This window comes from Hyla sarda, chromosome 1 (genome assembly GCF_029499605.1).
Source record: "Hyla sarda isolate aHylSar1 chromosome 1, aHylSar1.hap1, whole genome shotgun sequence".
Taxonomy (NCBI): Eukaryota; Metazoa; Chordata; class Amphibia; order Anura; family Hylidae; genus Hyla; species Hyla sarda.
In genome coordinates, this window is record NC_079189.1 from 40,102,209 (window position 1) to 40,118,895 (window position 16,687).

Sequence of the window (16,687 nt, forward strand, 5' to 3'; positions counted from 1 at the left end):
AGCTTGAACACTGCCGCAGAAGCTCCTGGTGAGTGATCCGTTCTTTCATGCTTGGATTATATAATAAATGTAAATGTGTGTGCTAAAAGTATATCTATATGAAAAAAAATTTTTTTTTTAAAGAACTACTTTAACCCCTTAAGGACCAGGCCATTTTATACCTTAAGGACCGGAGCGTTTTTTGCAATTCTGACCACTGTCACTTTAAACATTAATAACTCTGGAATGCTTTTAGTTATCATTCTGATTCCGAGATAGTTTTTTCGTGACATATTCTACTTTAACTTAGTGGTAACATTTTATGGTAACTTGCATCCTTTCTTTGTGAAAAATCCCAAAATTTGATGAAAAAAATGAAAATTTTGCATTTTTCTAACTTTGAAGCTCTCTGCTTGTAAGGAAAATGGATATTCCAAATATTTTTTTTTTGGGTTCACATATACAATATGTCCACTTTATGTTTGCATCGTAAAATTTATGAGTTTTTACTTTTGGAAGACACCAGAGGGCTTCAAAGTTCAGCAGCAATTTGGAAATTTTTCACAAAATTTTCAAACTCGCTATTTTTCATGGAGCAGTTCAGGTTTGAAGTGGATTTGAAGGGTCTTCATATTAGTAATACCCCATAAATGACCCCATTATAAAAACTACACCCCCCAAAGTATTCAAAATGACATTCAATAAGTGTATTAACCCTTTAGGTGTTTCACAGGATTGGCAGAAAAGTGAAGGAGAAAATTCACAATCTTCCTTTTTTACACTCGCATGTTCTTGTAGACCCAATTTTTGAATTTTTGCAAGGGTTAAAAAGGAGAAAATTTTTACTTGTATTTGAAACCCAATTTCTCTCGAGTAAGCACATACCTCATATGTCTATGTTAATTGTTCGGCGGGCGCAGTAGAGGGCTCAGAAGGGAAGGAGCGTCAAATGGTTTTTGGGGGGCATGTCACCTTTAGGAAACCCCTATGGTGCCAGGACAGCAAAAAAAAAAAAAACACATGGCATACCATTTTGGAAACTAGACCCCTCAGGGAACGTAACAAGGGGTAAAGTGAACCTTAATACCCCACAGGTGATTCACGACTTTTGCATATGTAAAAAAATAAATAAAATGTTTTACCTAAAATGCTTGGTTTCCCAAAAATGTTACATTTTTAAAAAGGATAATAGCAGAAAATACCCCCCAAAATTTGAAGCCCAATTTCTCCCGATTCAGAAAACACCCCATATGGGGGTGAAAAGTGCTCTGCTGGCGCACTACAGATCTCAGAAGAGAAGGAGTCACGTTTGGCTTTTTGAAAGCAAATTTTGCTCTGGGGGCATGCCGCATTTAGGAAGCCCCTATGGTGCCAGAACCGCAAAAAAAAAACACATGGCATACCATTTTGGAAACCAGACCCCTCGGGGAACGTAAAAAGGGGTAAAGTGAACCTTAATACCCTACAGGTGTTTCACGACTTTTGCATATGTTAAAAAAAAAAAAAATTTTTTACCTAAAATGCTTGGTTTCCCAAAATTTTTACATTTTTAAAAAGGGTAATAGCAGAAAATACCCCCCAAAATTTGAAGCCCAATTTCTCCCGATTCAGAAAACACCCCATATGGGGGTGAGAAGTGCTCTGCTGGCGCACTACAGGTCTCAGAAGAGAAGGAGTCACGTTTGGCTTTTTGAAAGCAAATTTTGCTCTGGGGGCATGCCGCATTTAGGAAGCCCCTATGGTGCCAGAACAGCAAAAAAAAAACCACATGGCATACCATTTTGGAAACTAGACCCCTCGGGGAACATAACAAGGGGTAATGTGAACCTTAATACCCCACAGGTGATTCACAACTTTTGCATATGTAAAATAAAAAAAAAAATTTTTACCTAAAATGTTGGTTTCCCAAAAATTTTTGATTTTTAAAAAGGGTAATAGCAGAAAATACCCCCCATAATTTGTAACACAATTTCTCCCGAGTACGGCGATACCCCATATGTGGCCCTAAACTGTTGCCTTGAAATACGACAGGGCTCCAAAGTGAGAGCGCCATGCCCATTTGAGGCCTAAATTAGGGATTGCATAGGGGTGGACATAGGGGTATTCTACGCCAGTGATTCTCAAATAGGGTGCCTCCAGCTGTTGTAAAAGTCCCAGCATGCCTGGACAGTCAACGGCTATCTGGCAATACTGGGAGTAGTTTTGCAACAGCTGGAGGCTCCGTTTTGGAAACAGTGGCGTACCAGACGTTTTTCATTTTTATTGGGGAGGGGAGGGGGGCTGTGTAGGGGTATGTGTATATGTAGGGTTTTTTACTTTATATTTTATTGTGTGTTAGTGTAGTGTAGTGTTTTTAGGGTACAGTCGCACGGGCGGGGATTCACAGTAGTTTCTCGCTGGCAATTTGAGCAGCGGCAGAAAATTTGCCTCAGCTCAAACTTGCAGCCGGATACTTACTGTAATCCTCCGCCCATGTGAGTGTACCCTGTACATTCACATTGGGGGGGGGGGGGGGAACATCCAGCTGTTGCAAAACTACAACTCCCAGCATGTACGGTCTATCAGTGCATGCTGGGAGTTGTAGTTTTGCAACAGCTGGAGGCACACTGGTTGTGAAACACCGAGTTTGGTAACAAACTCAGTGTTTTGCAACCAGTGTGCCTTCAGCTGTTGCAAAAGCTACAACCCCCAGCATGTACGGACAGCGGAAGGGCATGCTGGGTGTTGTAGTTATGCAACAGCCGGAGGCATACTACTTTGGCTGGGGATGCTGGGGATTGTAGTTATGCAACAGCTGGAGACACACTGGTTTGCTACTTAACTCAGTGTGCCTTCAGCTGTTGCAAAACTACAACTCTCAGCAGTCACCGACAGCCAACGGGCATGCTGGGAGTTGTAGTTATGCAACCAGCAGATGCACCACTACAACTCCCAGCATGCACTTAAGCTGTTTGTGCAAGCTGGGAGTTGTAGTTACACAACAGCTGAAGGTACACTTTTCCATAGAAATAATGTGCCTCCAGCTGTTGCAAAACCATAAGTCCCAGCATGCCCATAAGTGCATGCTGGGAGTTGTGGTGGTCTGCCTCCTCCTGTTGCATAACTACAGCTCCCAGCATGCCCATATTGCATGCTGGGAGCTGTTGCTAAGCAACAGCAGGAGGCTGTCACTCACCTCCTGCTGCTGCTTGATCGCCGCACAGGTCAGTCCCGCCGCCGCCGCCGTCGTCGCTCCTGGGGCCCCGATCCCAACATTAACGCCGGGGATCGGGGTCCCCAGCACCAGGGGTGCACGTCCCGCACCCGCTCACGTCCTCCGGAAGAGGGGCGGAGCGGGTGCGGGAGTGACACCCGCAGCAGGCGCCCTATTGGTCGGCCGGTAATCCGGCCGACGAATCAGGGCGATCGTGAGGTGGCACCAGTGACGGCCCCGATCAGCCAGTAATTCCGGGTCACCGGGTCACTGGAGACCCGATTGACCCGGAATCGCCGCAGATCGCTGGACTGAATTGTCCAGCGATCTGCGGCCATCGCCGACATGGGGGGTCATAATGACCCCCCTGGGCGATATGCCGCGATGCCTGCTGAACGATTTCAGCAGGCATCGGGCACCGGCTCCCCTCCGGCTAGCGGCAGGGGGCCGGGAAAGGACAGGACGTACTCCTACGTCCTCGGTCCTTAAGGACTCGGAAACGGGGGCGTAGGAGTACGTCCATTGTCCTTAAGGGGTTAACAGTAGACCAAAAAAAAAGATAAAAAAATAAAAACAATATCAAATATATAAATATACACACACACACAGGAGAATACAATATAGCATTTCATGTTTCATCTATATCTTTGTGCTAGCAGTGTGCTGCTGTATTCTCCTGTTTATGTATATTTAGCCTAGCAGCGTGCACCTGTATGCTGGGTCCATGCAGTAGTTTCGATGTCAGTGTGTGTGTGTGTGTGTGTGTGTGTGTGTGTGTGTGTGTGTGTGTATAATAAATATATATATATATTTTTTTTTTAATTCGTGTGTTTATTTTTTTTAAACAGACACTAATAAAAAAATAAAAATAATAATCTTTAATCTTGCCAACAGCCCTAAGACAGAAAGAAGTGTTAAAACTCAATGTAAACCATCCTTCTATCCCTCATCTGCTTATTATGGGAGGGGGAAGCTGGGTTCTAGCCCTATTCACACTACAGGGATTTTGTGCTTTGTTCTCTAGTGGGCTCCGCTCGACACAGCCTTCTATTGATTTCAATGGGAATTCCACTGTTCTGTTCACACGTTAAGGTTTGCATAAGAACTTCCACCGCAATCCAATTCCACGTCTGAACATGTTCAATCTTTAACTCACCAGAAAAGTGCAGTTTCTCAACAGCATTGCAGACAGCTTTAAACAGGCCAGATGCACTCGCTGCACTTTCCCTTACCATCCTACGTTCTGTAAGCCTCCAGAAGTTCAGAACATTATACTACATGGGAAAACATAGATGACTATTTCTGATACAATAAGGTAAGATTCACATGGGTAACAAAATAAATAAATGATTTGGATGATAAATCAGCGCTTGTTTTTTGCATGAAAACCAGTAAAGGTTTAAAACCATATTTATTGGTAAACATTTATTTAAAAAAAAATTATTATTATTTTTTTTATCCTCACAGAGACATGTCCTTTTTCTGTACAGTTCTGCTTGGAAGCTCCCAATGAAATCAGTCACCGCTCTACATATCCTCAAGACCAGTTTTCAGAGTGGACTCCTACCACCTTAAAGAAAGCCAAAAAGACCATTGTGCAGAGTCAATGCCAAGAGCTTGCTAAACACAACGCTGAATGAGTTGACGCATTATGGAAACAGAGCCGAATCTGATCATGAACCCCCCTCCCGCCACCCCCACCTGAAGATAAAAATGCTGATTTGAAGAATATGACATTTCCCCTTTAAAGCAAAAAAAAAAAAAAACATCAAAAACAAGAAGCCGACAACGCTCAACAGACACTAAGTTCCAGATGTGGAACGGCTCACATATTGTAACTATAGAGCCAGATGGAAAGTCGAGAAGGGGGGGGGGGGGGTTGAGACTGCAGCAATGTGTGTAGTCCCCAGAGTCCTCATACTGTCAGAGAGGGCGGGCATGCCTCCACAACCACCGCCCACTTACAGCTAGAGAGGGGGTGTGCCACCACATGGCTAATGTTTACATGTGCACAGGCCCCTGAAGGAGGTGACAAAGTGACGACTACGAGCGGGCTTGGCTTAGGAAGGTCTCTGCCACCTTTTGCACAATGTAATACACTAAAAGGTAGGGTTGACTGTACAACACACCTGGCAACTCCGAAGACTTCCGGCTTCTCACTAGGATATGATGTTTAACTCCTCTCGTACTTGAAGAGAACACGTCTTCTAAAACCATCTAGTAACGTGGGCATATTTTTATATCACAAGATGGCCCCCCCCCCGCCACAGAACCAAGACAAGACCTTGTTAATCTAGACAAAAATTAAGAGCTACGAAAGCCAGGGACCTCTAACCTAGGAGTTGTTTCGGGCATCAGAACTAATACTTCGAGACTTTGCCCAGGTGGCTCCTGGATTTAGTATTTGGAATCATCAGGACCGGCCTCTACATTCTAATGGCAAAACAAGTATCAGATCATCTCACCAAGTTAGAGTCTCCTCAGAAGTACAATGATCGGACCCAGGTAAGAGGCCCTTCCGTATGGTCTGGGCAGAGGAGGCTCAATGCTGACTGTATGCTGATCTCCTTCCTAATGCTACATACAGCTGTCACCATCTCTGCTACCTTTGTGGTATACTTCTATTTAAAAAGGAGAAGCCAAATCTGGCATGTAACCAGTCTATGTAGGTTTTTCTGTACAGTAACACCGGCCCGACAGGACAAACATAGGATGATGAGAAGAGCCCTCATACATGATCACACCTTACATGGTGATGGCCCTTGACCTGTGGGGACATTTTGTTGCCCAGTTTCTGACAAACCCACGGTTCCATATTTAATCCAATTGAGGATCCCAGCTGCTTGTCTAATCCTCTCAGCCCAGCACAAAGCCTCGCATGGGTTCCTTTTATAGAAAGCAATTTGCAAGGCAAGCAGCAAACATTCCCGTCTCCTCCCTGCCTATTCCTACAATCTGGCCATATCCCCTGATATTGGGGAAATGTAGGCGATCCAGAGCACAGCTAGAAACCATTAGGTAAATTCAATCCCCAACTAGAGGGGGGGGGGGGGGGGGGTGGGCTGCTCCTCAATGCAACCGGGTCTATAGTAAGAATCAAAAACTAAGCAACCCTCCATCTGTGATCAATCAACATGGATGAAATAGACAGCTTATTTAAAAAGGTGTAAATGAATTATAATTATATATATATATATATATATATATATATATATATATATATATATATATATATATATAATTTTTTTTTTTTTTACACATATACTATATACACACACAGCTAATGGCAATGCTCATGTGACATCCCCCCCATATCAGCCAATGATCACAGAGCTGAAATTGAAAGGAAGACTTGGGTTGGCTTGATTGTTCATGTGGGAGGAGTCAGGATTTATAAACAAACTGGAAGTATACAGATAATGGAAACAGTATCACTAAATGCAAAACAACCACTTCATGGTTAATAATCCTTCAATTAAGGAGCCAAGGGCCCAACTTTTACAGCAAGGGAGTCTATATACAGAACTATACATTTCCACCTACAGTAAAAAATAAAATCTAAAATTGTATATTTGCTTTTATTAGAACACAAAAATGTATTATAAATAAAATAAAAGATTGCAGCTAGTATACCCACAAGAGGTCAAAGTCATTGAATGCAAAACAAAGAAACTGTCCATGTGACACCCTGAGGGGGCGACAACTATGGTGGACAAGACCGATACGGACACCAGCGCCTTTAACAACAAAGTGCAATATTCCCTATACTAAACCAGCGCTGTGCACGCAGAGAAGGGACGCTGTCACATACAATAAAGGCTGGCTGGGCAGGGATACTCCCCACATAACATGACTCACAAGCACAAGCCAGGGCGCTCAGGAATCTGCTGCTTCTAAGTTTACACATACGATAAGCAACTACCCCCTCCCCCTCCATGGAAAGGCAGACGGCACGTACACAGAGGAACTTCCAAATGCATAACAGCTGGGGGTGGGGAGGGAGAGACGACAGCTCTACAGACTTGCAAAGGACGTTCAGAGGAAGACAATGGCTTTCATAGCTGCCTGGACTTCGAGCCATGTGCCAGAGGCGCATCAGAGAAAGCCATTCATTGGGGGGGGATGTGAAACTAATACAATGCAGACCAGGAAGGATAGGGGATGCCGAAAATCAGGATTTTACTGATATTTCATGGATTATTTTATGTATTCTGCCTAGTAACCATACATGCACTATAAGAATAGGATCATCAACATGGGCACAATGGCATCAAGACGCCTAAGATGTCCTGAGATGCTGGTGTAAAGTCAACAGGGACCATAGCACCAGTCTTAGCCTTTATATTGTGGACGCAGCCAGTGGGCTGAACCTAAACAGAACGCACACGAGGTTGGGAAACCGGTGACGTTACTAAGACACAAGGGATTAATCAGAGTCTAATAATACGATACACCACGGCTTCCCCAAAGGTCTCACCACCGCTGGGCTCATGCCAGGAGCCAATGTACACATTAGACATATGTATCCCTGCCCATCAGCCATGTACAGTCCTTACAAGACACTGCTGGAAAACCTCCAGCTCTCCATACAATAACCTGTGTAAGACGGCTCTCAGTCTTATTGGTGGAGACCACCTCATTCGTGGACAGACTGGGTGGCTGTATAGAGACGTACCACCACCATGAGGTCACTGACTGACCCCACAACAACTAAGCCTCGAGTCTATATTCATCACTGGAAGTAAAAATCCAAAGTCTCCCCCTCCCGTCATCAATTACGAAACGACCAGACACTATCCTGGGATGTCCTGGAGCAGCCCAATCTATGTACTTCTGGTGACCACAACTACTACATAAAGGCAGCATGGCCACCAAAACAGGAAGTGTCTGAAAGCCAGGAGGAGGAGGAGTCAGGGGATATTAGTGCAGAACACAGAAGTGGTGGTAACATATTACCAGAACGAGTAGACTTAGGCTTGTATCGCCTCCAGGACCAAGTAGGACAGGTAACATAGCAACACAGGTTTTTGGTGCAGTCATAAACAAATCGTCTCCTTTTGTGTAAGGAATATATTGAGGTTCAGCAGTGCAAGAAGACATTTGTATATATAAGAAGTGTGGAGTCGGGAACTACTTGCAACGATAAATCACGGTGCTGTGATACGTAAGCGGAGGTCAGTGAAATGAAGCTTCCTGGAGGTGCTCAGCTATAAGGCATAGGATCCTAGGTAAAATCCCTGGGTCCAGTAGGCACAAAAGTATAACAAGAGAAAAATGGAAAGCAGCAACTCACCACGATTAGCAGGTTAAAATCTTCAATGCTTTATTACGTGCATCTTAAAACTGTAAGATAGCAACGAGGACGGCTGTAGCTACTTTGTGAGCATCATGCGCTTCGTAAGGCTCGTCCCAGACTTCTGAGCGGTGGGTAAAATACCCTACTTCTCAGGTATATCCAGCTGAAGAGCTTAAAGGGGTATTCCAGGCAAAACCTTTTTTTTTTTTATAGATGTATCAACTGGCTCCGGAAAGTTAAACAGATTTGTAAATTACTTCTATTAAAAAATCTTAATCCTTCCAATAGTTATTAGCTTCTGAAGTTTTCTGTCTAACTGCTCAATGATGATGTCACGTCCCGGGACGTGAGTCATCAGAGAGCAGTTAGACAGAAAACAACAACTCCACTTCAGAAGTTAATAACTATTGGAAGGATTAAGATTTTTTTATATAGAAGTAATTTACATATCTGTTTAACTTTCCGGAGCCAGTTGATATATATATATATATATATATATATATATATATATATATATATATATATATATATATATATATAAAAAAAAAGAAGTTTTGGCCTGGAATACCCAGGCAAGAAGACAGCCTACAAAACGGTGGTAAGACATGACCAGTGAATAGAGAGAACACCAGGCCATAGTCAAGAGAAGGTGTCAGAGTTCCCAGGTCAATTTCAACCATGATTCTATTGTGGAAATGCAAGTTCACAGTTGTCTTAACAGGAGAATGGACTAGGTAAATAATTTAACAACCAATACCTTGTTAAACGAAAAGGGGTGACTTGGGCCCAACCAATAGTTTAGTACAGACTGGGAGTAAAACGGCACTGACCACAACCGGCCCAGGAAAGCAGAAACCCACGTCAACTCCATTAAGTAACTTCGTCATACAAAAGGATAATTTTTAATAGTGCGAGACGGAACACAACGCGGTTATAACAGACTAATGAGCACCTCCCTGCCAGCATAAGGAACACTGCCCAAATGTCACTGTATTTCTATTCGATGTGTACAAACACCTTCAGTTCGCCATTCTTTCCATCGCTATATCACTTAAAGTATTCTAACTTCAGAGACCCCAGACAATACTAAGAATGATGGGGTACCGCTCCGATTTATTGCTGCAGCCCCTTCTCAGTTTGCCACACTCCTGGCAAAGAGCAGCAGTCAAGTGAATGGGGTCAGATGCAGATTCATGCACAGCCGGGTGCAGGAAAAACTGGGAAGAGGCTGTAGCAATGAACCGATGCTGCACCTATTAATTCTCTGTGTCCCAGAGGTTAGGCCACTAATGGTAATTTTGCTGGAGCATACCGGCAAACAACAAGTATCGATAGACCCATTGTATTCTATGGCCGCTGTTATTGCTAGAGAAAAAGACGGTGCAAGCACTATTTTTTCTCCGGCTTTTCTCAATCCTAAAATAACGGGCTTCAAACTGCCGGCAGTGTGAATGTAGCCTTAGGATGATGTCATTTGTAGTTTCCGTCAAAAAATAAATAAAAAACACACCTTTTGGATTCTCGACTAGTAACGCTACATTTGTATCTCATTTTATGCCTTAAAAAAAAAAAATCCCTTAATTCACAGATATAGCAGAACATGTTCATCTAGGTGACCCATATATGCTATGTGCCACACACACAATATATAGTAAATATTACCAAGGAGACATGGGAGCCTTAAAAGGGGTACTCCGCTGCTCAGCGTTCGGAACAAAATGTTCCAACCGCTTAGTTCTGGTGCGCTGGGGACTCGTGACGTCATGCCCCAGTCCCCTTTGGCCGTCAAGCCCACCCCCTAAATGCAAGTCTATGGGAGGGGGCCACGACTGCAAAAGGGGACCGGGGGTGAGTCACGAGTCCCCGGATCTAAGCGTTCGGAACATATTGCTCCGAATGCTGAGCAGTGGAGTACCCCTTTAACTAGAAGTCCATACAAATAAACCAATGGCCAACCACTGCTGTATGTTACTGGCCTCTTCTGAAGGGTTGTATCATAGGGTAGACACATCCTAAAGCTTGTCATACACTATAGAGAGCCATCAGCCTAACACTTGCGTTCCTCCAGAACACCTTACATGCACAGTGTTGTGTCAGGAGAAGGTGACCAATCCCAAATAAATTGGAGGGTTCAGCTGACAATATTATATATATGGTCAACTTAAGGTTCCCATTAGTCAGTCACTCTGCTCCAATCAGAATGTGAAGCCCTTGGAGATGCTCTTCTGATGTTACATGAAGACAACCAGCACACTTCCCATTCTTGGAGCCACTTCAATGCCAGGAACATGAACCCAGATATAGATTATGACCAGCTTCACTGACTGCTCCAAGATAAGAACATCCTGAGGTTTAAGACAGACCAAGAATACTAGTCAACTATCAACAGTGTCTACGAGAAGCGCCTCATGTCCATACTAAAAGAGACAAGCCATTGGTGTATCCACCAAATCTAAAATACAGTATGTCCTAAGATGACTGCCCCCGAGATGCCAGCCCCATTACAGAAAAACGCCACTATAAGCCAAACATATCCATACAGCTCTATGTACCAGACAGTGTCCCCCATGGCCCCAGTATATTTTGAGTTATGAAATGGTGTACACCACATGGTATGCATCTTCACATTCCATGTGGTTACTCTCTGAAGCTCCTGTTGAGAATAACAACTACAGCTTCCAGGCTGGTAACACACAGACAGTGCAACACTCCAAATAGGCATGGGTTCTGCCTGTATAAACATACCCTTAGACTGACAGTCCTTAAAAAAAAGGGGTGCTCCGCTGCTCAGCCTTTGGAACGCACGCTGAAGCCGGGAGCTTGTGACAGCCGTCACGCCCTCCCCCATAGATTTGCATTGAGGGGCGGGGCGCAATGTCATGAGGAGGGCCGGGGCTATGACGTCACGAGCTCCCGGCGCCGGCTTCACCATTCGGAACAGTTTGTTCCAAACACTGAGCAGCAGAGTACCCCTTTAATTCAAGGCTGTAATACTGATGCAATGCACCTGTGAAAAGGTGGGCTATAAGAAAAGCTGGTATCCATTTTGGTCTCTTGAGAACGACTAAATGTCTACATCAACCGGATGCTGCCACCCATAGATGTCTGGTATGACACATCCCTAGGAGACCCCAGAAATGTCTGCTATGACATTGTCCTCCTATGAGAGCACAGAGCATCATTTCAGACTTCCCTGAAAACATGACAACTTTTTCCAAGGCTAAACTAATCAATGAGCGATCCGGCAAACCTCACTGCAGATTAGCTCTTCTATAGATTTAAATTCATGACAGATTACAGTGTTCTAATAAAGTACCAGAAAATCAACAGGGACTTGGGCTGGGTTCACAACAGATTTTACCCTACATTTGGCATGTACGTGCTAAACTCTGCTCTGAGGTCTGAATCGGCCATCAATTTGTTTAGTCTTGAATTTGTTCTGCTCTGAGGTCTCCTAAGAAAGTAACACTTAAAGGACAACTGCAGTGGTACACATTTATATATGCCCGTGCCTCAAAAAACAAACAAAATAAACTCACACATACCTTCCTACGATCCCCCGTTGGTCCGGCACAGGCCTCACGGTCCGGCAATGCCAACGTCATTCCACTTCCTGGGATGGGGACGCCACAGAGCCGTCAGCGTATCACCGGTCGTAGCGATGTCCCGTCCTGGTCGGTGATAGGCTGAGCCCACTTTTATGTAAGAAGCCGGCCAGAGCTCCTTACATGACAGTGGGCTCAGCCTATCACCGACCGGGGCGGGACATCGCTACGGCCGGCGATTCCCTGACGGCTCTGTGGCGTCCCCATCCCCAGGAAGTGGAATGACGTCAGCACTGCCGGACCGTGAGGCCTGTGCCGGACCAACGGGGGCTCATAGGATGGTATGTACGAGTTTATTTTTGACGCCTGGGCATATAGAAAAGTGTACCACTGCAGTTGTCCTCTAAAGTTGAATGACTATTAGAGATGAGCGAACTTACAGTAGATTCGATTCGTCACGAACTTCTCGGCTCGGCGGTTGCTGACTTTTCCTGCATAAATGAGTTCAGCTTTCAGGTGCTCCCGTGGGCTGGAAAAGGTGGATACAGTCCTAGGAGACTCTTTCCTTGGACTGTATCCACCTTTTCCAGCCCATCGGAAAGCTGAACTAATTTATGAAGGAAAAGTCAGCAACCGTCGAGCTGAGAAGTTCGTGACAAATCGAATTTACTGTAAGTTCGCTCACCTCTAATGACTATGTTAAAGGGGTACTCCACTGGAAAATATATATTTTTTTTAATCAATTGGTGCCAGAAGGTTAAGCAGATTTGTAAATGACATTTATAAAAAAAAAAAAAATAGATATATCTTAATCCTTCCAGTACTTAGCTGCTGTTATGATCTCCAGGAAGTTCTTTTCTTTTTGAATTTCCTTTCTGTCTGACCACAGTGCTCTCTGCTGACACCTCTTTCCATTTTAGGTACTGTCCAGATTAGGTGTCAGCAGAGAGCACTGTGGTCTGACAGAAAGGAAATTCAAAATGAAAAGAACTTCCTGTGGAGCATACGGCAGCTGATAATCCTTCCAGTACTTAAGTTTTTTTTTTTTTATTTACAAATCTGTAACTTTCTGGCACCAGTCGATTTAAAAATAAATATATGTTTTCCAGTGGAGTACCCCTTTAAGGCTGAACAAGTCCATGGTCAATCTAACAAATCTCCCTGTAAACCAGCTCATCTCTAGATTCAAGGTCATGGACAAATCCCAAATGGGCAACTAAAGCCCCAGCACATCGATGGGAATAGGACGGGTTATACGACGACCGTCATCGTTTGCCTTTTGGTATGAAGCTCTGAGGTCTCAAGACAATTCAAGGCCGATTTGAAGCACTTACAGCCAGTTAGTCTTATTGTAGTACAACAAAAATAGAGAAACGCATCCACCATTTGTATTTTGATCTACTTTGTTCCTCAGCATAATTTAAAAAACTAACAGGTTGTTGAGAAACTAGTACAGTGATCCCTCAACACACGATGGTAATCTGTTCCAAACGGACCATCGTATGTTGAGGGATCCGTGCAATGTAAAGTAAAGGACAGTGGTCTACAACCGGCGGACCTCCAGATGTTGCAAAACTACAACACCCAGCATGCCCGGACAGCCAACGGCTGTCCGGGCATGCTGGGTGTTGTAGTTTTGCAACATCTGGAGGTCCGCAGGTTGTAGACCACTGTTAGAGGAAGTTGTACTCACCTGTCCCCGCCGCTCCGAACCGTCACCGCTGCCCTGGATATCGCCTTCCATCGCTGTCGCCACGTCCCCTAAGTGTCCCCGATGCTCCGGCAAGGCCTCTGCTTCCCCGGCATCCGCATTCTCCGTCGCCACCATCACGTCGCTCCTATTGGATGACGGGACGGCGTGCGCAGCGACGTGATGATGACGACGACGGAGAGCGCCGACGATGCAAGGGATCCCGTAGAGGACGTGCCGGAGCCCCGAGGACAGGTAAGTGATCGTCAGCGGAACACACGGGGCACCGTAAACGGCTATCCGGTGGCAGCTGAAGCAGTCTGCGCTGCCGGATACCCGTTTATGCGATGGCCCCGACATACAAAAGCATCGTATGTTGATGCTGCCTTCAACGTGCGATGTCCTCTGAGAGGCCATCGCATGTTGAAATTACCGTATGTCGGGGCCATCGTACGTCGAGGGGTCACTGTACATAATGGTGGATGTGTGGCTGTGTTTCTCTATTTTAGTCTTCTCGTAGATCCACAAATAACACTTTACTAGTAAACTGTGTCCCTGGACCATCAGGAACCCTGCAACCAAAGGGTTTACAATAAATCCTTAGAGATCTAGTAATAACACAAAGCAAAAACCCAATGCCGATCCTCAGCCGATATAAACACGTCCATCATGATCTGCGATGCAGTGACCACCGATACGGTGCCGCCGCCGCTTACCTTGAGCTCAGTACAGTTGATATCCTTGTGGGACGCGGCTCGGATGACGCCGTTCTTCCATGGCCAGTCGTCTATGTGTCTGATATCCAGGTCCAGGCCGCTCCCCAGCACGCAGGTAAATTTTTGCCCCACAAGCACGTGGATGCTCTCCTGATGCATTAGCACCATCATGGTGAAGCCTGCGAGAGAGAGAGAGAGAGAGAGAGAGAAAGGAGAAAATCAGCACAGGCCATGAAGGGTTAACGACAAAGCACCCGCCCCCTTTACTACATGACAACACGTGAACCTCAGGTGGCCGAGTATTTACATACAAGCTCGGCGGGCCAGGATAGGCACATTTGGCGCTGTCACCCCAGTTTTAGAGACAAACCATGACACTAGTCGCCATGGCGATGCCAAATATATACACTGGCAAGGCTGATACCCGCTACCGCTTTAAAGCCACGACACAACTTTGGCGTCATGTGACTGACACGACAACTGTCACAGGCGCACACACACTTTTCCGCCAGGGTCGGTGGCGTTTAAGTTTGAGGGCATAATGACAGTAACCTGAGGGAAAAAAGCAGCTAACAATATATGCTAATTAACTAGTTATAATATATGCTAATTAATTACTATGCACGAGGTTTTTCCGGTTCTAAACGCAACTGCGGTTTATGACAGTGCAAATACCAGGTGTGAACGAGACCCTAAAGCCGCTTGGCGCTTCCCCTGACACTCACCGTTTGAAGTCGCTCTGTCATGCGCCGGTAATCGATATGGCAGCCAACGGGAGCCTTAGCGGCTCCGGCGGGGTTTAGACGACCGCTGTCCGATCTATTGTCGTCCCTTTCAGCCTCTCTAGCTCCGGTCCAGGACACTACTATGCAGGAGAGGCGGACAAACACTACACGCGTACGCTCCAAGACACGCCCCAACTCCGCCTATTGGAGGAATAGAAACAGGAGGTGGGTCTAAGTCAGGTATCCCGATAACCATTGGCGGAAGTGGTCTGTCAATCAAACATGAGTTGCCAGGCGCCCGTAACCTCGCCTCCTTTCACCGCCTCCACTTTCAACTTAGAGCAATACTTAACAGCACAGGGGACTTTCAGCGAACGGATACCACAGAACGTATCCCTCCGCCGCCTTGGTATTACACACGGCCTGCCAAAAAGAAATAGTCCGCCCTCCGCCTACTAAATGCAAACGGGATTATACTGTAAGTGAAATGCGAATAAACACCGATATATCGAATTTACCTATCAAGTAGCGACGTGTAAAACACACAGGCGATGTCGAAGTGCGGTGCTAGGCGTAATACTGCGACAGGACAGGGGTAAAATAGTTCCGGCCAGCGGAGGCAGCAAGATATTTTCGTCTTGACATGGACTACGTGCAGCTCTGTGCATCCGCAGCGGGGAAAAAAATGTCTAAAGGAGGGGGTGGGGCAGGAAGGCAGCTGGTGCCGGGGGGAGGTGTCCACAGCCAACCCATTAGTCATAGCCAGAACGAGGTTGTGCCTTGTTTTCTTGGCTGCCATCTTGGTTTGTTCGACGCGTTTGGCAAAACACAAGTCAATAAGAAACGAGGAATCTGGCGGCGATAGACGCGCGATTTCTTTTAGCGAGCCCAACCCCCAGAGCAGTGCCTGTTGGACCCGTCCATTTCCCGCCATAGCGAGGTTTCTGTTTTCCCGAGAAGCGAGTCTGGGGGAAGGGCGGGGAGTGACAGTTGGCGGCCATTTTGTCCATCTCTCCAGTCAGTTGAGTTGACTCGTAATGGCGGGCGGCTTGGTCATAGCCCAACCCTACTCTTCATTGTGTGACGAACTTGAATGGAAATGGGCTTCTAAGCTCGTTTTTCCACTGAATTCCCATTCTAGATGACGAAAAATGAACATTAAAGACGTTTGTTGGATACAATAGGCATTTTATAGATCTCTACACAGGGAAAAGTCTACAAACCCCAAATATGTCTTCAAAGCTAGTCATGGGGATTCATTATACCAATGAATTCTTCCATATTAGATTCAACATTACACAGTTACATATATTATCCAACAATGATGTATAATAAATAAAAAAAACTATTTTTATTATTTTGTCAAAGGTTGACAAAATACACAAATTTTATAATTTTCATGAAAATCAGTAAAAAAAAGGTTACAGTGTTATGTGATAGGTTTTATTTATATATATATATATATTAGAAAAAAATAATACAATTTATGAAGACTGACTAATTCTAAATTCTATAATTATTTTGAGGGGGGGGGGGGGGGGAT

General features: G+C 45.0%; 1 protein-coding gene across 4 annotated transcripts in view; it reads right to left on the reverse strand.

Annotated features, from left to right (window-relative positions):
* KDM3A (lysine demethylase 3A) overlaps positions 1-16,377 on the reverse strand; it is a 60,293-nt gene extending 43,916 nt beyond the window's left edge. The window contains exons 1-3 of one of the 4 annotated variants that reach the window (XM_056554312.1): positions 15,663-16,372; positions 15,145-15,345; positions 14,420-14,598 (exon numbers count right to left, since the gene is read on the reverse strand). In XM_056554312.1, coding sequence (XP_056410287.1) covers positions 14,420-14,590 — 171 coding nt within the window. In that variant the 5' untranslated portion in view covers positions 14,591-14,598; positions 15,145-15,345; positions 15,663-16,372. Of the gene's footprint in view, positions 1-14,419; positions 14,599-15,037; positions 15,116-15,144; positions 15,479-15,662 lie in introns of those variants that run through there. The other 3 variants (XM_056554313.1, XM_056554304.1, XM_056554336.1) reach the window with 3 other exon arrangements.
* Positions 16,378-16,687: the final 310 nt, after the last annotated feature.